Raw genomic sequence first — 25,986 nt, forward strand, 5'->3', positions numbered from 1 at the left:
CCCCATGAGATGCCCCTGGTACCTTTTTCATAGGCTTTTTTGAGTTTGGGCAAGGACACAGGGGCCCCCTATTGCCCGGGGGCCCCATGAGTTGTCAGTCCGCCCCTGGGTATGAGGTTCTTGATAAGCAGAGGAGATACTTCTCACAACCTTCCATCACTTAAGCTAGCCATACTCCTGGTAGAATTTTGTTCGAAAATGTTCATTTTTGGAACAATCGTTCAATTTTCCAATGGTTAGTGTGGTCAAATGAATGTTCATTGTCCACCGTATTTGACGGGAAAATTCAAAGGAGCAGGATGGAAAATGTTTCTTAAACTAACAAATTAACTGTGAATGTGGTTTTGGCTTGGGAACAATTGTGCATATTTTAATGAAACCTGTATAATATGGCTGGGATGCAATTTAAATAGCAGGTCTGGACACAACTGTAAGGGCTTATTAAAAGTTGATGAACAGGCCAAAATTCACTCCGTGGGTAGCCCCGCCAACCTCCTCCTATCTTCAGTTGAAAAATCCATGGAACCAGATGGAAAAGTGTTGGCCAAACAGCCCCTGCAACAAATCAGATACAGACACTACTCGGCTTTTTTTGCAGATGGCAGGGCTGCTGCAGTAGACTCTCCCATCCTCACCAAGTAGCATGGATGGAAGAATCTGTATGTGTTTGGCCAGCTTTAGCCTAGGTTCACACTAAAGCGGTGCGGTAAATCCCATGTGATTCGCATAGGAACCGCACCGCATTCCTGTACAAATCACATGCGATTTGTATGCAGTTCGATTAGAGCCATACATTTTGTATGGCTCTATTCGCACCGCACCCGCACCAAAAACGTGCAGGATCCTTTTTTGGTCCTCACTAGAATGGGATCGCATAGGTATTCACACCTATGCGATCCTATTCTGCACAACGCGCTTCGTTTTGCGGACCGATGTTGGGGTGTTGTTAACTCAATATACACACCCTAGAACTATAGAAATAATAAAGGTGCAGCGCTAGGAGTAAGAGTAATAACATGCAAATATCAATAAGAAATAAGAACAGAAATTAAGATATATACAATGTGCAAATTAGTTATTATTATTATTATTATTACTACGAGTTTATATAGCGCCAAAGGGTTTGCTCAGCGCTGTACAATAGGGGGGGACAATACATGGCACAGTACAACAAAGACAGACAGCGTACGAGGGGTAAGAGGGCCCTACTCTTACGAGCTTACAATCTAGGAGGGAGGGGGTAAAGGTACAGTAGGAAGTGGCTGGGGGGGATGAAGTGGTAGGAGGAATGAGGGAGGATGGCCGTTAGGTGAGGGTGGGGTAGGCTTCCCTGAAGAGATGGGTTTTGAGGGAGCGCCTGAATGTGAATAGAGAAGGCGACAGTCTGATGGATTGGGGCAGTGAGTTCCAGAGGATGGGGGAGGACCTGGAGAAGTCCTGCAGTCGTGCATGGGAGGAGGAGACCAGGGAGCAGTTATCAAGAGCATAACTTGTTTGACATACTTGTTGGTAGGTGTCACCTTGGGTAGGATTGGGCCTGGTTGCCTGATTTCTTTAAGATGTTCCATAGATTTGTTTTACTGGAATTTTCTGTCTCCTTCCACGCAATACAGAGTCTGCCACACACCACAATGTACACAATGGAGTGATCTTTGTACATTGTGCAATAGAGGCCTGTGGTGTAATTCAGCCATCGACGTCCTTGCAGCTGCTACCTGCCCTAGTACCTATTAAACAATTGGACCTTAATCCTCGCTAATCTGAATGTTTAAATTGTATGTAAACCCCAATCCAGAAATGTGATGCATGATGTGCCATAGCCTACACATTCAGCCTGCAGTTTAAAACAGTGGAGAGCAGCCTAGGGCAGCCTTTCTCGACATTTGTACCATGAAATAACTATAGGCTTGGGCAGGGGCGGACTGACAACTCATGGGGCCCCCGGGGCAATAGGGGATCATGGGGCCCCTGTGCCCTTGTCCAAACTCAAAAAAGCCTATGAAAAAGGTACCAGGAGCATCTCATGGGGCCCCTTACTGACCCCGGGCCCTCGGGCAGTGCCCGAGTTTCCAAATGGTCAGTCCGCCCCTGGGCTTGGGGACCCCCTGCTAATATTTATTATATTTGCAGCTCACTGTATTTGAATGTGATGCTCATTGGAAAGAACGCTCCTTACATTTGTGGTCATTGGAAATGACCACAAATACAAAAAGCTAAAATAACAATTGGTGTCTGTGGGAACTTATCGGAGAGGCAGAAATCGATCTTTGTTCTAGGAACCCCTAGCAATCTGTGGAGGAACGCTGGTTGTGGGCTGACCTAGAGTGAAAACATTGCTCCTCTAGAGTTACAGCGCAGTGAGTATGTTACTGGCAAGTGAAAATGAAGAAAAAAAGGCTGAAAAAAAGAAAACTAATGCAGCTACCACCATCTAAGAACTAGTAAGCTGTAACACATAACATTTTTTGGTTTTGGGTTTAGATACAGTTTAAAGTGGTCCTAAAGGCTGAAGGTTTTTTTACCTTCATGCATGAAGGTAAAAAACCTTCTGTTTGCTGCTGCCCCACACAGCCCCCTTAATACTTCCCTGAGCCCCATCTCGATCCAGCGATGTGCACAGGAGCCTTGGGTCTCCCTCTCCTTATTGGCTGAGACACAGCAACGAGAGTCATTGGCTCCAACTGCTGTCAATCACAGCCAGTGAGGACAGAGTGTGGGATGGGCCCAGGCTCTATGTCTTAAGGACACGTAGAGCAGGGCTCAGGAGCAAACACACACCAGTGCCCCATTAGCAAGCGGCTTGCTATTGGGGGTATTGGTCAAGGGGGAGGAGCAAGGAGAGACGGCAGGGGACCCAAGAAGAAGAGGATCAGGGCTGCTCTGTGCAACACCACTGCAAGTTTTTATTGCTGGGTGTCCCCACTGGGAAGATTCACCCTCTGTATTTGTTCATTGTCATTGGGACAGAAAGCAATGGGAAATCTAAGATTTTTTAAAATAATTATCTAAATAGTAATAAAAGGGAAAACCTTTCAATGTGGACACATATTCTAGTGACAAGTAGGGAATTGACCTTACATGAAGGGAAATCAGTCCAAACAAAAGAATTGCAGGGGTTCTGACTATCCTTTTGAAAACAAGTGTTGGTTTTAGATACACTCAAGTTTTTTGTTTTGTTTGAATTTTTAGTATGTGAAGAATAAATTGCTACTAAATGAACTTCAGTCAAAACTGATGTTTTTCACATGCCAGGAAATAAATGCAAAGAGCATGTGGGAAATTGATACAAAGGATTAAAAGCATTGTGAATAGAGTTTTTTTTTAAATTACAGTTTTTGATACACAATGCTTTAGCAAAGTACAGGACAAATAATAATCAAGAGTTACACTATATTGCCAAAAGTATTGGTCGGCCTGCCTTTACACGCACATGAACTTTAGAGGCATCCCAGTCTTAGTCTGTAGGGTTCAATATTGAGTTGGCCCCGCCCTTTGCAGCTTCAACTCTTCTGGGAAGGCCGTCCACAAGGTTTAGGAGGGTGTCTATGGGAAGGTTTGACCATTCTTCCAGAATAGCATTTGTGAGGTCAGGCACTGATATCGGGCGAGAAGGCCTGGCTCGCAGTCTCCGCTCGAATTCATCCCAAAGGTATTCTATCGGGTTGAGGTCAGGACTCTGTGCAGGCCAGTCAATTTTCTCCACCCCAAACTCACTCATCCATGTCTTCATGGACCTTGCTTTGTGTACTGGTGCGCAGTCATATTGGAACAAGAAGGGGCCATCCCCAAACTGTTCCCACAAAGTTGGGAGCATGAAATTGTCCTAAATGTCTTGGTATGCTGACGCCTTAAAAGTTCCCTTCACTGGAACTAAGGGGCCAAGCCCAACCCCTGAAAAACAACCCCACACCATAATCCCCCCTCCACCAAACTTTACACTTGGCACAATGCAGTCAGGCAAGTACAGTTCTCCTGGCAAATGCCAAACCCAGACACCTCCAGCAGATTGCCAGATAGAGAAGCGAGATTCGTCACTCCAGAGAACACGTCTCCACTGCTCTAGAGTCCAGTGGAGGCGTGCTTTACACCACTGCATCTGAAGCTTTGCATTGCACTTGGGAATGTAAGGCTTGGATGCAGCTGATCGGCCATGGAAACCCATTCCATGAAGCTCTCTACGCACTGTTGTTGTGCTAATGTGAAGGCCACACCAAGTTTGGAGGTCTTTAGCTATTGACTGCAGAGAGTTGGCTACATCTACGCACTGCGCTGACCCCGCTCTGTCATTTTACATGGCCTACCACTTGGTGGCTGAGTTGCTGTTGTTCCCAGTTGCTTTCACTTTGTTATAGTACCACTAACAGTTAACTGTGGAATATTTAGTAGCCAGGAAATGTCACAGATGGACTTATTGCACAGGTGGCAACCTATCAGGGACCACGCTTAAATTCACTGAGCTCCTGAGATCGACCCATTCTTTCACAAATGTTTGTAGAAGCAGTCTGCATGCCTAGGTGCTTGATTGTATACACCTGTGGCCATGGAGGTGATTGAAACACCTGAATCCAATGATTTGGAGGGGTGTCCCAATACTTTTGGAGAGTTTGCTATGCATCATTTTATTGCCCATTCATAAAACGTAGGCCATGGTGTTGAGCCTGCAGTGTGACATGGAGTTCCCTCTGATAAGCACAGTGATTGGAGGACTTCACTTTGACAGATCTCATGGCTGGGTTCCCCCGCCTAGCTTTTCCGATATGTATTCCATTTTTCAGACAAATGCATCTGTTTAGTAAGTGGTCCATATCTTATTGGTTAGATAAGGACGTGGAAATTCTATCACAATCTAGTTCATAACACTTGCTACAAATGTACGCAAATGAAACATTCATAGATTAGTTGTAGAGATCTGCAAAACAGGAAGTGGCACGGCTCCAGCAAACTTGTTCAGCTGCAAGAAGTAGAATATGAACCGCAAATTATTTGCACACATTCACATGGTTGCAATGTTTTAAGTGCAACTATATTCCTAAGTCCTCATGCACACTGGACATTTTTACAGCGGCTGTTTTTGGCTTTTGACAGTTTTTTCTACAGCCAGTAAACTCCCCAGCATGTTATCCTATGTGTCCATGCACACATAGACTGTAATCAACGTTTTTTGGCCAGGGCGTTTTTTGTCTGGTAAAAAAACCCAGAACTAGTGGGTTTCTAGAGGAATTTTATAGCTGTAAAAACACTCTAACGCTGAAAAACGCTGTAAAACACAGTAAATCATGGCAAACCAGCATTTTTGGACTTTTTTTTACCAAACAAAATTAATTTTTTTGGTAAAATAAAAAACGGTAAAAAAATCCGCTAAACACTAATACAAAAACGCTAAAAACTATGAAAAACTCACATTTTTAACATGACTTTACACAGCTAACATTACCAGCATTATTAAAACGCCCCATGTGCATGGAGCCTAAATGTGTTTTCTAAGAATCCAGCACAGAAGTGATTTTTATTTTCTTTCAAAAAGAACTGATCAGTTACTGCTTTGACTCTTTTTTTGTGCGTTTAATTTTCAACTTTAGCTACTGAGCTCTGTAAACAACGGGTTTTTTTTCCCCTTGTAAAGCAGATAAGGAAAGCCTTCAAATCATGAGAAAAAGAGCCAATAGCTTCATATGCTGGCTGCCTACAAAAATACATTTTCATATACAATATTTCCAGTTTTCTGAACTAACATAAAGGACAAAATAAATAAATATAGTATATTTATTTTAGCCATGACCAAAATAAAAACAGAAGGAAATATATACTAAATGACTCATATTTCCTGTTATTACCTTTCCATTATGTCTCCTTAGTGTTCCTCAACAATGAAGCAGCCTCGACTGTCCTTTCACGCTCAAGAAGAGCTAATGCATTATGGGAGGAGTTGAGGCCAGGAAACATGGAGAGGGAGTGTGTGGAAGAGTTGTGCAACTATGAGGAGCTCAGAGAGATCAAAGAGTCAGATGACGCCACGGTAAGATCAATCTGGACACATTTAGGATGCAAATAATTAGAGTCATTTTAATTGCTAACACTGCACAGACTGAATATGCTGTAATATGCACATTCTGGTATTGTTGTCTATACTGCCTACCTAGGTCAGAAGTGTCCCTGTAAATGATCCCTAATTTGAAGTGGACTAATTGCTGTCTATGTCCTTGTCAAGATTACCCCTCACTTCCTGTTCTACCTTAAACAGAGGGAAAGTGCAGGAAAATCTCCCAGTGGAGGACATGGACAGCTATAAAAACGTGGCAGAGGTTCTAGGCTTTCCCCAAATTTTATATATATCAATTCTACATATCTAAAACGCCCACAAATGGCCTGAAACTGGGCCTCTAAATCCAGCAAATTATCTTCCTCTAGAATGGTCTTCAGAGACACTCTATATGAGTTATTTTCCTAGTAATGTGCACAATGAAATGTATGGAGGAATGTCCATTTTTTGTCTTGTAATAACGTTTTTAAGGCTCATGATATCCACCAGTTCTAACAAAGCTCTGTTACAAGAAAGAAACTAATGTTGACTGAACCCTATTATCATCATCTGCTATTTGTATTACAACCCTAATTCTAAAAACGTTTGGACACTGTGTAAAATCTACATAATAACTGAATGCGGTGATTTGTAATTAACAGTTTTATTGAGTTTTCACATGTATATACATACATTAACTTTGAAAAAGAAAAAAGAGAAAGAAGCTCATCAATGGTAGAAATTTGTAAGGATATAGGACATACTATGTCATAAAATAACAGTGGAGGAGCAGTTAAATCTGTACAGTTTGGGCAGGTTGAGCAGAGATAAAGGCATCCCATGGGTTCCATACTGCCTTGAACACAGCAATCAAGCAAGCATGTAAAGCGGTCAAAAATTCCATTCGTCTTACGTCAGCAATAATTGTAAACAAAGTCGGCATCGAAGAAGGTATGGAGGATAACCAACACATAGGAATGCTTCTCCTGGCCGCAGTCAGAACATGCGCGGAGAGTATCCTGGACGGTTTGGAGAGGCCTGGAAAAGGCAGGCTCAATAAAAGAATACAGAGGCTCGAAAGGGAGGGAGGTATGCAATAGCAATTGTAGTAAAGACAAAACCTCTTCCCAAAAAGAAGTGATGGACCCACATTCTCAAAAAATATGATAGAGAGAGAATGCAGTGATTTCAAAATCTCATAAACCCATATTTTATTCACAATAGAAAAAAGAAAACATATCAAATGTTTAAACTGAGAAAATGTACCATTTTAAGAAAAAAATAAGGTAATTTTGAAAATAATGGCAGCAAAACATGTCAAAAAAGTTGGGACGGGGTAAGAAAAAGCTGGCAAAATAAGTGGTACTAACAAAGAAGAGCTGGAAGAACATTTAGCAACTAATTAAGTAAACTGACAACAGGTCGGTAACATGATTGAGTATAAAAGAGCATCTTAGTGAGTCAGAGTATCTCATATGTAAAGATGGGCAGAGGTTCACCAGTCTGTGAAAAGCTGCATCTAAAAATTTTAAAACCATTTCATAATAATGTTCCTCAACATAAAATTGCAAAGACTTTAAATATATCATCATCTGTAGTACATAATATCATCAAAAGATTCTAAGAATCTGGAGAAATCTCTGTATGCAAGGGACAAGGGCAAAATGCAATACTGGATGCCCGTAATCTTCTGTCCCTCAGGTGGCGCTGTATTAAAAACAGGCATGATTCCGTGATGGACATCATTGTATGGGCTCAGGAATACTTCAAAAATCACTGTCTGTGAAAACAGTTCTTACTGTGCCATCCAAAAAATGCAAGGTAAAGCTCTATCATGCAATGAAGAAGCCATAGCTGAACATGATCCAGAAATGCCGCAATCATCTTTGGGCCAAAGCTCATTTAAAATGGTCTGTTGCAAAGTGGTCAGACAAATCAAAATTTGACTTTCTTTTTGACAACCATGGACGCCGTGTTCTCCAGACTAAAGAGGAGAGGAACCTGATTGTTATCAGCACATAAAACCCTGCATCTCTGATGGTTTTCGGATTCATTAGTGCTTATGGAATGGGCAGCTTGCACATCTGAAAAAAGCACCATCAATGCTGAAAGATACATCCAGGTTTTAGTAAATCATTTGCTCCCATGGGCAATACTAAACCGCATACTGCATCTATGACAACAGCATGGCTTTGTAGTAGAAGAGTCTGGGTGCTTAACTGGTCTTCTTCCAGTCCAGACCTTTTCACCAATTGCAAAAATGTTTGATGCATCTTGTGACAAAAAATATTACAAAGAAGACCCAGGACTGTTAAGCAGGTAGAGTCCTGTATCAGTCAAGAATGGGACAATATTCCTTTCATTCCAGTGTTGTTAAAAAGAGGGGATACTACACCATGGTAAACATAGCCTTGTCTGTACTTTTATGAAACATGCTGCTGCCATCATTTTTAAAATGACCTTATTATTTTCTTAAAATGGTACATTTCCTCATTTTAAAGAATAAGTTCACCTTTGGAGACATGTAGCATGTTCCACCCATTTCTGGTTGGCCGTAAATCCTGTATGGGCAAGCAGATATACTGACAGGTCTGCAGGAGACCTGCATGGAGACTTGCATGGCACCAGCGATCTGCTGATCACAGGTACTGTCAGGGATCCGGGTGTGACCAGAAATGTGTGGACTGACACAGGGAAGTAGCAGGCTTCAGGAACACAGGCGTAGTCAGGGCTGGAGAGGTGGAATGGTCAGGTGGGCCGTAAGGTACCGTCAGGCACCGCCCGGCGGGATCTCTAGTGACCCACAGACCAGGGCGCGAAGTCTAAGCCCCAGTCTGCCTTTTCACCAGAGCCCCTGATGGTGGGGATGAACTTGGCGCAGGACTGAGACCAGGTCGCGGCTCCTGAGTGCACCCAACTGTGGTAGAGGGGTCCGCCGAGGGTATGTACCGGGGGAAAGCCTGATGTGAAGGGGCTGGCAGGTTTGGACATTAGTGGATGGATCGTCTGGGTAGCATCAGGCGTAGTCAGGCAGGCCAGGTCAGCAACGTGCGGGCAGTGAGGTACCGGAGGAGCAGGCAGAGAATAGTCAGGGTCAGCCGGGTTCAGTAACTCACGAGCAGCGCAGTACAGAAGATCAGGCAGAAGGATGGTCAGGCAAGCCAGGGGTTCAACAGGAGACGGTCAGCAGAGGTCAGGATCAAAACAGGGTCAGCAACTAGGCAGATAAGCAGGAACACAGGATACCAGATACAGGGGCTCATGGGAAACATACACCAAGGCACTGATCACAGGCCTGGTCATTCCTTAAATACACCTCCTGCAATCAGCCCCAGGTGTTGGCTGACTGCAGGAGTGAGCTTCTGGCTGCTGAGAGCACCCGCTGGTCAGCCCTGGTACCGCAGCCCACACGGCAGGTGAGTCCCACCACCAGTGCTGAGTCCATTCCTGACAGGTACAATGCTTTACAGGCTCCTGCAACAAAAAACAAATGCACATTTGTTTTACCTGCAAAAAAATGTGCATTTATTAATTTTTGTCAAGAGGTGAACTTATCTTTAAACATTTGATATGTTTTCTATCTTCTGAAAAAATATGGGTGATGGGTTGGTGACTCTAGTGGCCATTGGGCTTCTTTGCTGCAAGATGTTACCAGGTCGCGGCTCTCAGGATCGCTGCACCAGGGATAGCAGGAAGAGAGCGGCTACAAAGTAGAAGACAGAAGGACAGCAGTTAGATAGGCTGGTTTCCAGACAGATGTCCAGGCAAGCAGCAGGCAAGATTAGTTCATTAGTAGGCAGAGGTCGAGGCAAGCATCAGGAAAAGAATAGTCAGGAACGAGCAGATTAGGCAACAGGATCCGAAGACGCAGCCAGGGTCAGGCAATCTGGGTCAACATCAGAAAATGTAGAAATCAGGCAATCACTCAAACAAGGGAGATAGCAAGAAGTCCCAGCATAATGGAAGTGGTATTAATACCCTACTTAGTTTGTGTGCAAGCCAAAGGGTGAGGGATCCACACTAATGTGTGCATGTCCTTGACCATTCATGTGCATTCCTTCTTCCGAAAGTGATGGGAAGCAAGGGTAAATCTTCCAATTGGGACATCAATTCCAGTTACACTTATTGGGAATTCCCTTTAGTTTGTAGAGCTTTCCTCTCGCTTCCAGTTGTGCCTCCATGAAGTGACAGGAAATCTCCCCACAGGAACAATTGAAGAAAATGAAGCCGTCCTTGCTCTATTTAAAACTAAAATAGGGTGTTACACATCCTCTCTAACTTCGCACCCCAGAGAAACTGGTTGGAATAAGCAAAAAAGGTACTGAGATTACTCTAAGTGGGGTTGCCACCTGAGGGGGTTGTTCTGTTGAGGAGCCTCTCCTCTAACTTATTCCTTTCCCCTGTACCCTGATCCTTTCCCCACCCACCCCTTTTTTTTTCTTTTTTGACTCCCCGCTTTATCTGTTTCGAACCCCCCCCCTGTTGTTAATGGTGCCACCCTCCTTGTGCCATCGCTGAAACAAGCCATATGAGGAGGGTTCAGATCCTTTGATCCATGCTCTATAGCACAAGCAGTCTCAACAAATGAGAGAGACCCTGATTTTCTACGCATCCTTAACCACTACCCTACAGGGCACTTATACCCCCTTCCTGCCCAGGCCAATTTTCAGCTTTCAGCGCTGTCACACTTTGAATGACAATTGCGCAGTCATGCAACACTGTACCCATATGAAATTTGTATTATTTTTTTGAGACAGATAGAGCTTTCTTTTGGTGGTATTTAATCACCTCTGGGATTTTTATTTTTTCTTAAACAAACCAAAAACCACTGAAAATTTTGAAAAAAAAGTTTTTTCTTAGTTTTTGTTATACAATTTTGTAAATAAGTGATTTTTCTCCTTCACTGATGTGCGCTAATGAGGCTGCAGTGATGGGCACTGATAGGCTGCACTGATGGACACTAATAGGTGACACTGATGAGGAGGCACTGGTAGGTTGCACTAATGGGCATTGACAGGCATCACTGATGGGCACTGAAAGGCAGCACTGATACATGACACTGATATATGGCACTGATAGGTGGCACTGATAGGCAGCACTGACTGACACTGTTAGGCAGCACTGACTGGCACTGATAGGCAGCACTGATGCGACACTGACTGGCACTGATAGGTGGCACTGATTGGCAGCATTGATAGGTGGCACTGATTGGCATTGATAGGTGGCACTGACTGGCACTGATGGGTGACATTGAAAAGCAGCTCAGATGGGCACTGATATGTGGCATTGATGTGCACTGGTATGCACTGATATGTGGCACTGATGTGGCACTGATGGACACTGACAGGTGGCACTTCTGGGGCCACACTGATCATCAGGGCACACTGATCATCAGTGCCCTGATGATCAGTGTACATGTCCCCTCCGCGGAAAGCTGGTTACCGGCTCTCTTCTCGAGCTGTCAGCGTGACAGCTCGAGAGGAGAGAAATGCCGATAACCGGCATTTCCGTGTTTACATGTGATCAGCTGTGATTGGACACAGCTGATCACATGACCGAACCGACATCTTCCGTGATCCGCTGTGTCCGAGGGACACAACGCACCAGCGATCGCCGCGCTGCGCGCTCCCTGAGCTGCGCATGCACGGTGAGAATGGAAGGACGTCATATGACGTCCTATCAGAACGAGAGAACCACCTTGCGCCCGTCATTGTACTATAGAGAGGGCAGAAGGTGGTTAAAGAAAAATAGCATCTTTTGTGCACGACTTTTAGCAACTTTAGTTTCCAGTCATAGATATGGCGGACGCCATGCTTTAGGCCTGTATTGGAAGAGAGCCCTAGTGATGGTTTCAGTCTCTTCTTGGATCCCTTTTGAATTGATATCCTTGCGTTGCATATGTTTGTAACTAGTAGATTTCAACTCAAGTCTTCTCATTTTAAGATTACTTCTCTAGGCCGCTAGTGCACAACTTACCACTATAATAACTTACAGTAGTTTTATGTCACCCATTCACTCTCTGCTCTCCTCGAAACCTAAATATGTATTGTTCTACAACATTTGGTACTTTGAGATGGAAATGTCACCATTATTTTTCACTGAATTATTCTCTTGTTGCTAATTTGGAACTTTATATATGGAAAAAGTGCTAATAAAAAGATTATGGAACTAAAAAGGTACTGAGGAGGAGTAAGGTATGAAGAGTCCTTCACTCCTTAACTTTGCTGCATCTATCCCCACTTGCTTCTCTAATTTCAGTTAGAAACTTGATAAGAAATAGGATGCTGTGGACCATCAATTATAAGCACCAAGTTCCTAAAGTTGTCCACTTACCAATGGAGGAGAGTTCGTTGATTTGCAGGTTTCAGATCAATCCAAAGACATGCTGCTAGGTTAATTGGCTCCTGTCTAAATTCACTCTAGTATGTGTACAGTTGTGTTCAAAATAATAGCAGTATGTTGAAAAAAGTGAATAAAGCTCAAAATCCTTCTAATAGCTTTTATTTCCATACACACAAATGCATTGGGAACACGACACATTCTATTCCAAATCAAAACATGAAGAAAAATATATCAAATTTGTGTTGTTCCTCTAAAAAAAATGAAGAAAAGTGAATTTTAGACTGTTCAAAAAAATAGCAGTGTTTGTATTCTTCTTTACAAACTCAAACATTCACTATATAAACTGAAAAATGTTTGAAGATTTTGCTTTCCTTTGAATCACTTAATGAATATTTGGTTGTAGTCGCACTGTTTCTGAGAACTGCTGTACATCTGTGTTGCATGGAGTCACCCAACTTCTGGCACCTGTGATCAGGTATTCCAGCCCAGGATGATTGGACTACATTCCACAGTTCTTCTCTATTTCTTGGTTTTGCCTCAGAAACTACATTTTTGATGTCACCCCAAAAGTTTTCTATTGGATTAAGATCCGGGGATTGGGCTGGCCACTCCATAACGTCAATCTTGTTGGTCTGGAACCAAGATGTTGCACGTTTACTGGTGTGTTTGGGGTCGTTGTCTTGTTGGAACACCCATTTCAAGGGCATTTCCTCTTCAGCATAAGGCAGCATGACCTCTTCAAGTATTCTGATGTATTCAAACTGATCCATGATCCCTGGTATGCGATAAATAGGCCCAACACTGTAGTATGAGAAACATCCCCATATCATGATGCTTGCACCACCATGCTTCACTGTCTTCACAGTGTACTGTGGCTTGAATTCAGTGTTTGGGGGTCGCCTGACAAACTGTCTCCGGCCACTAGACCCAAAAAGAACAATCTTACTTTCATCAGTCCACAAAATGTTGCGCCATTTCTCTTTAGGCCAGTCAATGTGCTCTTTGGCAAATTGTAACCTCTTCAACACATGTCTTTTTTTCAACAGTGGGACTTTGCGGGGGCTTCTTGCAGATAGCTTGGCTTCACATAGGCGTCTTCTAATTGTAACAGTACTCACAGGGAACGTCACACCTTCTTTCATCTTCCTGGAGCTGATTGTTGGCTGAGTCCTTGCCATTTTGGCTATTCTTCTATCCATTCGAATGGTAGTTTTTTGCTTTCTTCCACGTCTTTCAGGTTTTGGTTGCCATTTTAAAGCATTTGTGATCATTTTAGCTGAGCAGCCTGTCATTTTCTGCACTTCTTTATATGTTTTCCCCTCTCCAATCAACTTTCTAATCAAGGTACACTGTTCTTCTGAACAATGTCTGGAATGACCCATTTTCCTCAGAATTTCAGAGAGAAATGCACTGTAACCAGCATGTACAACATTTGCTGCCTTCCTTCCTTAAAATAAGGGCAATAATTGCCACCTGTTTTTCAAAGAATGACTGACCTCACTAATAGAACTCCACACTGCTATTATTTTGAACATGCCCCTTTCAATTAGTGATTCAATGACACAGAATCAGCAGCATGCATGTCATGACTGTTGGGTCTGTTGGATTTCTATTACTCTACTACACCTGCTAGTAAATTATTTGCCATGTAGAAATATCATTTCTAACAAAAACAGTGATTGATCAGGTTAGTGATGTCTGACTATTATTTTGAACACAACTGTATATATGAATGTGAGTTAGGGACCTTAGATTGTACACCCCTTGAGGGTTAGGGACTGATGTGAATGTACAATATACAGTATGTATGTAAAGCGCTATAGAAGTACCTGAAATAAATAAATAATCGTCTTCCATAGGACAGCTCAGAGCTACGTGAAGTCTGGCCCTTAACTGAAATCGCTTCTGCGGAGGCAGCCTGGAGATTTAAAAAAAAGGGTCTTTTACCTAATCAGGTACTAAATCAGTTCTGGCACAGCACCTACAGGATCTGTCTCATCACACCTTACTTTAGAAAATGGCTTTAGTGCAACACAAGCCTTCAGTTGTCCCATGGAGGATAAAGCAGTTCTCTAGTCAAAACTCTTTAAAGTGGTTCTAAAATCTTAAGGATTTTTACCTTAATGCACTCTCTGCATTAAGCTAAAAACTCTTCTGTTCTGCAGGTCCCCCCCAGCCCCCCATATCCTTTCCTGTGCTTGATCTCAATCCACCGCTGTACATGAGAGCAGCAGCATTCTCTTGTCTCTCCCTCCTCACAGACAGATTGATAGAAGCAGGAGCCGTTGGCTGCTGTCAATCATATCCTCTGACAAGGGAGTGGTGAGTGGGGCTGAGCTCCGCTGTCTGTCTCTATGGACGCAGGCAGCAGGTCTTGGGAGCAGGCCTACAAGAGTGCCCCTATAGGAACTGGCTTCCAATGAGGGCACTCGCCGAAGAGGAGGAGCCAGGAGCACCCGTAGAGGAGGATAGGGGATGCTCTGTAGAAAACCATTTTGCAGAACAGGCAAGTATGAAAGGTTTATTATTTACATAAATAAAACAATAGGTTTACAGTCATTTCAAGTTAAATAGAGTAGGAAATAATTAAAACTCCTGTCTATTTTTATTGCTGTATGAACAATTTTGTCCAGAATTCCGTTAAACTCTAGTTTTGGAGACACAACAAAAAGTTAGAAGAAATCTCTCTAAAGTAAGGAAAATCACTCTTTTGAGAACTGCCACTGGAACAGGTTTTTCCATTGGAAGATTTGCCCTGTAATCCTGTTTCAGAGACAACATTTTGGATTCTGCCTTGATGACAATAGTCACCAGGACAAATAGGGGTTTATTTACTAAAGCTGGAGAGTCCAAAATCAGACTCCCTTCTGCATAGAAACCAATCAGCTTCTAACCTCAGCTTGTTCAATGAAGCTTTGGCAATGAAACCTGGAAGCTGATTGGTTTCTATGCAGAAGTGAGTCTGATTTTGCACTCTCCAGCTTTAGTAAATAAACCCCATAGAGTGGGTGAAGACTCCCATGCAACACTAAAAAAAAAAAACCTGACAGAGGCTCTATCCATTCCCACTCTATCTAAACTGAATAAAGTTCATTTTGATGAGCTAAGGACTATACATCACTGTATACAAGTATATATAGTAAATTATAACTCCTTTCTGATTAACCACCATCTGCCCGCCCACCCGCAATGTACTGTGGACGGGCAGCAGCTACAGGCATACAGTTGCAAGAAAAAGTATGTGAACCCCTTGGGATTACGTGGAGTTTTGCATGAATTGGGCATAAAATGTGCTCTGAACGTCATCTAAGTCACAACAATAGAAGAACACAGTCTGCTGAACATAATACTACACAAACATTAGATGTTGCCATGGTTTAATTGCACATAACATGTAAACATTCACAGTGCAAGGAGGAAAAAGTAAGTGAACCTTTTGGACTTAATAACTGGTTGACCCTCCTTTGGCAGCAATAACCTCAACCAAACATTTCCTGTAGTTGCAGATCAGACCTGCACAACGATCTGGAGTCATTTTGGACCACTCCTCTTCACAAAACTGTTTCAGTGTACCAATATTCTTGGGATGTCTGGTGTGAATCGCTCTCTTAAGGTCATGCCACAGCATTTCAATCGGGTTGAGGTCAGGACTCTGACTGGGCCACTCCAGAAGGCGTATTCTGTGCTGTTGCACCAATTCTGTGATCAGATGCTTTAAGGGCAGAGGAGAGATCTAGAGTCTAATAGACCCCAGATTTATCAAAAAAGAATACCTGTCATTGCCTATTGCTGTCACAGGGGATATATGCATTCCCTGTGATAACAATAAAGGTGATAAAAAAATAAAAGAAAAGGAACAGTGTAAAAAAGAAAGATAATAAAAAAAAAAAATCAAAATTAAAAAAATAATCACCCCAGCCCCGCCCCCCTTTCCGTGCTCATGTGCAAAGGTGAACGCAAGCGTTGGTCCCGTGTTGGTATGTAAACAGAGATTACATCTTACATGTGAGGTATCACCGTGAACATCAGATCAAGGGGAGTAATTCTAGCACTAGACCTCCTGTGTAAATAAAAACTGGTGACCTGTAAAGGCTTTTAAATTGTCGCCTATTGATATTAACAATTTACGTAGTTTGTCGCTTTGTCATTTTGCAGGCGCATGTTCAATTTTAAAGCATGTCATGTTTGGTATACAGTCAGGTCCATAAATATTGGGACATCGACACAATTCTAACATTTTTGGCTCTATACACCACCACAATGGATTTGAAATGAAACGCACAAGATGTGCTTTAACTGCAGACTGTCAGCTTTAATTTGAGGGTATTTACATCCAAATCAGGTGAACGGTGTAGGAATTACAACAGTTTGCATATGTGCTTCCCACTTGTTAAGGGACCAAAAGTAATGGGACAATTGGCTTCTCAGTTGTTCCATGGCCAGGTGTGTGTTATTCCCTCATTATCCCAATTATAATGAGCAGATAAAAGGTCCAGAGTTCATTTCAAGTGTGCTATTTGCATTTGGAATCTGATGCTGCCAACTCTCAAGATGAGATCCAAAGAGCTGTCACTATCAGTGAAGCAAGCCATCATTAGGCTGAAAAAAACAAAACAAATCCATCAGAGAGATAGCAAAAACATTAGGCGTGGCCAAAACAACTGTTTGGAACATTCTTAAAAAGAAGGAACGCACCGGTGAGCTCAGCAACACCAAAAGACCCGGAAGACCAGGGAAAACAACTGTGGTGGATGACCGAAGAAATCTTTCCCTGGTGAAGAAAACACCCTTCACAACAGTTGGCCAGATCAAGAACACTCTCCAGGAGGTAGGTGTATGTGTGTCAAAGTCAACAATCAAGAGAAGACTTCACCAGAGTGAATACAGAGGGTTCACCACAAGATGTAAACCATTGGGGAGCCTCAAAAACAGGAAGGCCAGATTAGAGTTTGCCAAACGACATCTAAATAATCCTTCACAGTTCTGGAACAACATCCTATGGACAGATGAGACCAAGATCAACTTGTACCAGAGTGATGGGAAGAGAAGAGTATGGAGAAGGAAAGGAACTGCTCATGATCCTAAGCATAACACCTCATCAGTGAAGCATGGTGGTGGTAGTGTCATGGTGTGGGCATGTATGGCTGCCAATGGAACTGGTTCTCTTGTATTTATTGATGATGTGACTGCTGACAAAAGCAGCAGGATGAATTCTGAAGTGTTTCGGGCAATATTATCTGCTCATATTCAGCCAAATGCTTCAGAACTCTTTGGACGCCGCTTCACAGTGCAGATGGACAATGACCCAAAGCATACTGCAAAAGCAACCAAAGAGTTTTTTAAGGGAAAGAAGTGGAATGTTATGCAATGGCCAAGTCAATCACCTGACCTGAATCCGATTGAGCATGCATTTCACTTGCTGAAGACAAAACTGAAGGGAAAATGCCCCAAGAACAAGCAGGAACTGAAGACAGTTGCAGTAGAGGCCTGGCAGAGCATCACCAGGGATGAAACCCAGCGTCTGGTGATGTCTATGCGTTCCAGACTTCAGGCTGTAATTGACTGCAAAGGATTTGCAACCAAGTATTAAAAAGTGAAAGTTTGATTTATGATTATTATTCTGTCCCATTACTTTTGGTCCCTTAACAAGTGGGAGGCACATATGCAAACTGTTGTAATTCCTACACAGTTCACCTGATTTGGATGTAAATACCCTCAAATTAAAGCTGACAGTCTGTAGTTAAAGCACATCTTGTTCGTTTCATTTCAAATCCATTGTGGCGGTGTATAGAGCCAAAAATGTTAGAATTGTGTTGATGTCCCAATATTTATGGACCTGACTGTATATTTATTCTGTGTAACATCATATTTTATATTTAATCAAACAATTGGGCAATATATTGTGTTTGTGTGCATTAAGATTCAAAAAAGTGTGTTTTTTCAACAAAATTAGCGTTTTAAAAATCGACTCGCAAATACTGTGTGACATAAAAAATTGCAGCACCCACCATTGTATTCTCTAGGACCATTGCTTTAAAAAAATATATGTCTGGGGGTTCAAAGTATTTTCTAGCACAAAAAAATGGTTTTATATGTAAACAAAAAGTGTCAGAAAAGGCTTGTTCTTAAAGTGGTTACAAGAGAGGGTGATGTGTGGCAGAAGCTTCTAATTTGTTGCCACAAGATTTTGGAAAATGAAGAAAGAAAACAAAAATGTATTTTTTATTTTCTGTTTTCTTTTTCAAAACCTGATATCTGCAAAATACTCACCATACCTTTTATCAAATTCCTTGGATTGTCTACTTTCCATAAAGGGGTCATTGGGGGATGTTTGTTCTATCCTGGTATTTTAGGGCCTCCGAAACTGACAGGTAGTGAGGAAGGGATATGAGGAAATATGCCCTTTGAAAGCCTGGAGGTGGTCATTGGATTTTGGGGGCCTGTATGTGGATAGGCTGCCAAAAAGTCTCTCACATGTGGTATCCCCATACTCGGGAGAAGTAGAAGAATGTGATTTGGGGTGTTATTCCACATATGGCCATGGCATAGGTGAGTAGTATATAATTTAAGTCACAACTTTGTGTAAAAAAAAATAAAAAATTGTAGTTTTTCCAAAATTTGTGGCAAGAAAAATAAAATCTTCCATGGACTCAACATGCCTCTCAGCAAATTCTTTGGGGTGTCTACTTTCCATTTGGGGGGGGGGGGCCTTTGTACTGCCCTGGCATTTTCGCACCTCAAGAAATGTGATAGGCAGTCAGAAAGTAAAACCTGTGTGAATTCCAGTATATATACCATAGTTTGTATACACTGTAGACACTATAAATTTCGCACAAAACAATTGATATACACATATTGCGATTTTTTTGTACCAAAGACATGTAGCAGAATACATTTTAACCTACATTTATAACTAACTTTGAGCTTATTGGAAATTATTTGTAACCGAGAGTAGCATATCTTTTTTTTTTTTTTTCAAAATTTTTGGTATTTTTTCGTTCACATCACAAATAATAAAAAACCCAGTGGTGATCAAATACCACCAAAAGAAAGCTCTATTTGTGTGAAAAAAGGACATACATTTCGTAGTAATTTTAGAGTACAGCATTGCATGACAGCGCAATTAACAGTTGAAAAAGCGCAGAGCCGAATAGCAAAAAATGGCCTGGTCAGGAAGAGGGATAAATCTTCAGGAGAGCAAGTGGTTAACTTCTTTGAATAAAAACCTTTGTGCTTGAAGTCTGAAAACTAGAGGAACAGGAAAGTGTCATTCCCAAAGCAGCCAGTTATGGTCTATGTGATAATTGGCAGAGCAGTGGCTCAGTGGTTAGCACTTATGCCTTGCAGCTCTGGAATCCTTGGTTTGAATTCCAACCAAGACTGCTTGGAGTTTGCATGTTCTCCCTGTTACTCTGATGTTCTCCTGGCCTCAAAAGACAGGCTGAGAGGTAAATTGATGTTAGTATGTGCATGTGAGGTAGGGATGTTAGATTTTAAGCTCCTCGAGGGCAGGGACTGATGTGAGTGAACTGAGTAATTTGTCGGCCCTTTATGAATACCTGTAATAAATAAAACAATAGTTCTTCAGTGCAGTCCTGAATACTGTGGTCATTCTTTATGTGCCGGTATCCAATATTTGTGTGTCCAGCGTGCTGACAACAGATACAAGTACATGATGTACCATCAGAGTTCTAAGTCTGTGTCTTTGTAACTGTATTTTTTGTTTTGTTTTACAGAAAGTATTCTGGCAACAGTATCAGTGTGAGTACAATTATACAATACAATTAGTCAGTCTGCTTGAGTTTGTTCATTTGCTGATTTCATCATAGAGGACCAAGGTCACCATTGGTTTGTATGGACCAATGTATACCCAATAGTGTTTCACCACTCAACCAAGTGACTTTCTTTCTCATTTGTAGCCATACTGCTCACTTTAAAGCCCAACTCCAGGCAACGAAAAAAAAAAAAATCATCCCTGGCAGTGGGGTTGAGCCTGCACTGCAAGGATTAATTGCTCATTTAGGATGAGAGTAGCAATAGAAGATTTGCTGATCCTCTGCTCCTCCACACTGTAGACTGGTCCCTGCAGCATCTTCTCCCCCATGCTCTAATGGTCTAAGGCAGGAGTCTCCAAACTTTGCAATTTGAGAGCCACATTGTATATATTTTACACACGTTAATCCACAACAGCAGAAAAGAATCAAATTTGACAGGCTGCTGGCAGTGGGACTGGATGGTACACCTGTATCCTTCTTGCACATCTCTGTGTCCATCAGAATCTCTCTCACATCTGCATCACTATCAGAGTCTCCTTGCTCCTCTGCGTCCCTATCAGAGTCTTTCAACACACCTGTGTCTCCATCATAGTCTTTCTGCACATCTGTGTCCCCATCAGAACCTTTGTGCACATCTGTGTCCTCATCAGAGCCTCCCCACACATCTATGTTCCAATCAAAGCCATTCTGCACATGTGTCCCCATTGGAGCCTTTCTGCACATCTGTGTCCCCATCGGAGCCGTTCTGCACATCTGCGTCCCCATCAGAGCTTTTTTGCACATCTATGTCCCCATCAGAACCTTTTTGCACATCTATGTCCCCATCAGAACCTTTTTGCACATCTATGTCCCCATCAGAACCTTTTTGCACATCTGTGTCCCCATTGGAGCCTTTCTGTACATCTGCATCCCCATCAGAGCTTTTCTTCACATCTGTGTCCCCTTCAGGACCTTTTTGCACATCTGTGTCGCCATCAGAGCCTTTCTGCACAGTTGTGTCCCCATCAAAGCCTTTCTGCACATACAGTATGTGTCCCCATCAGAGCTTTTATGCACATCTGTGTCCCTATCAGAGCCTTTTTGCACATCTGTGTCCCCATCAGAACCTTTCTGCACACCTGTATCCCCATCAGAACCTTTTTGCACTTTCCCTGTCCCCATCAGAGCCTTTCTGCACATATGTTTCCTCAGCAAAGCCTTTCTGCACATCTGTGTCCCCATCAGAGCATTTCTGCACATCTGTGTCCCCATCAGAACCTTTTTGCACATCTGTGTCCCCATCAGAACCTTTTTGCACATCTGTGTCCCCATCAGAACCTTTTTGCACATCTCTGTCCCCATCAGAGCCTTTCTGCACATCTGTGTCCCCATCAAAGCCTTTCTGCACATCTGTGTCTCAATCAAAGCCTTTCTGCACATCTGTGTCCCCATCAGAGCTTTTCTGCACATCTCTGTCCCCATCAGAACCTTTTTGTACATCTCTGTCCCCATCAGAACCTTTTTGCACACCTCTGTCCCCATCAGAGTCTCCCCCACATCAGTGTCCCCATCAGTCTCTCAGTACATTTACTGTATGTCTGGCACACATTTGCCCCTTATAATACTGTCTTTTACTATTGCACAGTGTCCCTTGGTAACAGCACTGTACAGGTCCCCTGCTTCTCCCAGCTTCTACCCTGCTGCTACACAAGCACACTGTATGTGGAGGGACATTGATATAAACAGTGGGGTGGGGGCCTGGATGTGCTGCACTGATGACGTCATTTGTTGCTAGGATGCTGGCAGTTCTAGCAACCAACTCCTCACCGTGGCGCAGTGCGGAGGGGGGAGAGGCTGCTTTGCCCGGACTTGCTGTGAATACTGCTAGCAGCTGCTGTGTTAAGCAAGCCTATACTGGCAGTGCAGTGAATCTGAGGTCAGCCCGAGTGAGCTGCAGGCTGGAGAAAATGTACCAGCAGGCTGGATGTGGCCCGCAAGCTGGACTTTAGAGACCCCTGGTTTAAGGTCCTGATGTCATCAAGGCCAATGCAGAGTACATACCCCTGTATTGCATGTGTTGATGCTGAGGGACAGTCCACTAATGGAGTGTGGGGGAAGAGCCATCTGCCAGGGGAGCAGAGGATTAGGTAAAGTAAAAGTGTTTCTCCTCTCCCTTAGAAAAACAAGCAATTAACCCTTGCAGTGCGGATGCAGGTATACTGAAAGCGATCATTTGACAGTTTCCCAGATCTGAGCTTTAATGCAATCACCATGCTGTCTGAAATGTGTCAAGGCAGATGTTGAGCATCCAAAACACATGACAGGAGGTGTGAAAGTTTGTAAATCCATCCTGTTTTAATTTACCTACTTAGTCTGGTCACCATGATGTCATTGAGCCTGAGACAAGTGTTAATTGTTTGACTCACATGGTTGAAGAAGCTAATTGTTATCAGATCCATGGGAAAGATGGTAGAAGTCAATTCAAATGCATACTACGCTAGGTGAACCCTTAAAACTTTATGAGCACTATGGAGACCTTCACACCACTGAAAAATGATCAAAATTTTAAAATAAAACACTGTAATAAGTGCATATGTATACCCTATGAAGACACTCACCGCTCTAAAGGGCGATCAAAATTTGAAAAAAATTGATTGAATAAACTGAGCGAGTATAGCAATCATAAATACGTGCAAGGAACTGTGATATTTGGTCAAATTAACCTAAAATATCATGCATTATCTATGAGCGCTATGAAGATCCTCACACCCCTGAAGAGTGATCGAGAATGAGGATAGGTCAAATCTCAGTGTGCAAAAAATACATAAAGGTTAGTACAAAAATTAAAAAAAACAAAAAAAACAATAAGTCCATATAGACATAAACCATAGTCCATAAGTACGAGAAGAAAATTCCACAATCGATGGTATTATTGTAGACAATGCTGTAAGTGCAAATGTAAATAAACTTGCTTCAATTGGTCATCAGAGTGCACACCACCACCAAAGTAACAAATGGAGGCTTACCAGGAATGGAGACCCCTTAATTACAGGGGGGTCCCAACCAGCTTTATAATGTAGAGCACTGGCAGGCTTCCCGTATCACTCCCCAAAACATGGAACTTCCTGGACTCCAACTCGAATTTAAACTCAAAGTGTAGTGCCAGACAAGGTCATGAAAGAAAAAACATGCCTCTCATAGTGCAATATGTATCAAAAAAAGTCTTTATATGCACAAATAGGATCCTACTTACAAGCTGTAGAACGATTAAAAGCATTCACATGAACCATATCCAAGATGGCCAACAGCATGATAACGTCAGAGGAAGGCTCCTCCCGACACGTTTCGTCATCAACAGACGTCCTCTAGATGGTAGAAGACTTGACATGCAAACTTAGAGGCTAAAAACATTACGTTAACATAGGAAAATTAACAGAATAACAAATGATACTTTTGGAACTGTGTGCATTAAATATGTAGTAGAAAGTGTCTTAGACATTGAAGTGATATCAATGGTGACTTAGTGCCTTGTTGCAAATATAGCCTTAAAGGGTTAATTCACCTTTTACAGAACAAAATCAAAAGTTAAACTAACACCAGACACCCTCTACACCATCCACCCCCCACTCCCACCCTTGGTCCCCAACCTCCGGGGTTGCTGAGCTGTCAGCACCCCTGCAGCCACTGCAGCAGTCTGAGGATTTAAAAGTCCTGCTCTTCTTCCTCTTCTCTGTCAGAGCATCCAGAATGGACCAAATGGATTCTGATTGGTCAGCACTGCCAATGTGATGGTGCTTACCAGTCAGAATAGGTCAGATCCGTGTGGGAAGCATTGCATGGAGAAGAGGGAGAAGAGCTGATATTTCAGATCCCCAGACTGCTGGAGTGACTGCTGGGGTGCTGCCAGCTTGGCAAGCCTGGAGGTAAGTACATTGTGGGGACCTGGGGGTGGGGAGGGTGACCTGTGTCAGTTCACCTTTTAACTTTTTCTGTAAAGGTGAACTAACATTTTAGGTGGAACTTTTTGTTAAATGTAGAATGCAGACTTGTTTAGGTGACAAATGGAAAAAATGAGATTTTCCCTCACTGTTGGACTTTTCTTCATTTCCTTCCCTAGTGTACCCTGCAATTTTGTGAAAAACAGGGTTACAGATTATCAGTCGGTAGCAGGGGCAGACTGACAACTCATGGGGCCCCCGGGCAATAGGGGATCATGGGGCCCCTGTGTCCTTGCCCAAACTCAAAAAAGCCTATGAAAAAGGTACCAGGGGCATCTCATCGGGCCCTTAACTGACCCCAAACCCTCGAGGCAGTGTCCGAGTTTCCAAATGGTCAGTCCGCCCCTGGTCGGTAGTTTTCTGATCAGATTACTAGACAGAAAGTCTGATGTGGATATCCAGTCCATTTAGTGCCTCTCCAAATTCCTCCGATCCTCCCCGGTCTGGGGTTTGATAAGTGCCGGCCACTGGAACCAGTCTTCACTCTAGTGCCCTGCAGAGTCTACAGTGGGTTTTGGTTTTATCAGGCTGTATTTACTTATAACATCCAAGTGAAAGATACAACACCATCATATAGTTACATAGTTAGTCTGGCTGAAAAAAGACAAAAGTCCATCCAGTTCAACCATAGAGAAAAAAAAAAGTTATATTCCTAGACCCACAGTTGATCCAGAGGAAGGCAAAAAAAACATCATGTCAGAAAACAATATTAAAAAATAAAAAATAGAATTATTGAGTTGGAAAAAGGATTGCCTCCCTCCTAAAAATGACTTGTAAACTCAATCAGATGTAGCTAATCACCTTGTCAATGGCACACAAAGCCATTTGACTTTTAACTGTGATCTGCTGTTGTCATTTTGATTAGCTTAGCATGAATAGAGCTTTCCTGGAGCATTTCAGTCCCTGGTAGTGCAACTGAAACAAACAATCAACTATGGGTGGCAAGGCACTTTCAAAAGTCTCTGGGATAAAGTTGTGGACAGGCACAAGTCAGGAGATGGATACAAAAAATCTCAATGCCTTTTTTTAATGCCTAGAAGCACAGTGAGATCTAATATTAAGAAGTCGAAGGTGTTTGGTACAACACAGACCCTCCCTGGATGAGGATGTCACTCCAAACTGGATGAAAGAGCCAAGAGGAATCTGGTCAGAGATGCTACCAAGAGTCCTACAGCAACTCTGAAGCAGTTGCTGGAATTGATGACAAAGAGTGGTTATTGTGTGCATATGACAATATCTCAAATTCACCAACAATGTGGCTTGTATGGGAGGGTTGCAAGGAAAAAGCAGCTCCTCAAGAAAGGCCACATGCAGTCACCAATGAGCTTTGTCAAAACGCACCTTGGAGATTCTGAGGCCACATGGAAAAAGGTGTTATGATCAGATGAGACTAAAATTGAATGATTTGGCCCTGACACTAAACGATATGTCTAGTGGAAATCCAATACATCTCATCATCCAAATTCCACCATTCCTACAATAAAGCATGGAGGTAGTAATATCCTTTTATGGGGGGTTTCTCTGCAGCAGGGACTGGAGCACTTGTTAGGATAGAAGGAAAACTGGATGAGTACAGAGTGGTTAGAGAAAAAGGTGAATGTCCTTTCATGGCCTAGTCAGAGCCCAGACTTAAACCCCATTGAAAATCTGTGGAATGACTTGAAGACTGCAGTCCACAGTCACCATCAAATTGAACTGAACTTGAGCAGTTCTGCAAAGAAGAGTGAGCAAATATTGCAAAGTCTAGATGTGCAAAATTAGTAGAGCCATATCCCAACAGACTAATGCAGGCTATAGATGGTTTGTTTATCGGCTGAATTTTCGTCCAAAAGAATAATCGGCCGATATTCGCACCGTTAGTGAGGCAATGTCG

At 42.7% G+C, this 25,986-nt stretch overlaps 1 protein-coding gene across 1 annotated transcript in view; it reads left to right on the forward strand.

Moving 5' to 3' along the window:
• Positions 1-25,986, forward strand: part of F2 (coagulation factor II, thrombin) — a 70,682-nt gene that overhangs the window by 1,356 nt on the left and 43,340 nt on the right. The window contains exons 2-3 of the mRNA XM_089686760.1: positions 5,856-6,016; positions 20,098-20,122. Of these exons, the coding sequence (XP_089542886.1) occupies positions 5,856-6,016; positions 20,098-20,122 (186 nt within the window). The remainder of the gene's footprint in view (positions 1-5,855; positions 6,017-20,097; positions 20,123-25,986) is intronic.

Source organism: Staurois parvus, unplaced genomic scaffold (genome assembly GCF_062004578.1).
Source record: "Staurois parvus isolate SC_StPar_1 unplaced genomic scaffold, SC_StPar_1.0 ptg000410l, whole genome shotgun sequence".
NCBI classification, from domain to species: domain Eukaryota; kingdom Metazoa; phylum Chordata; class Amphibia; order Anura; family Ranidae; genus Staurois; species Staurois parvus.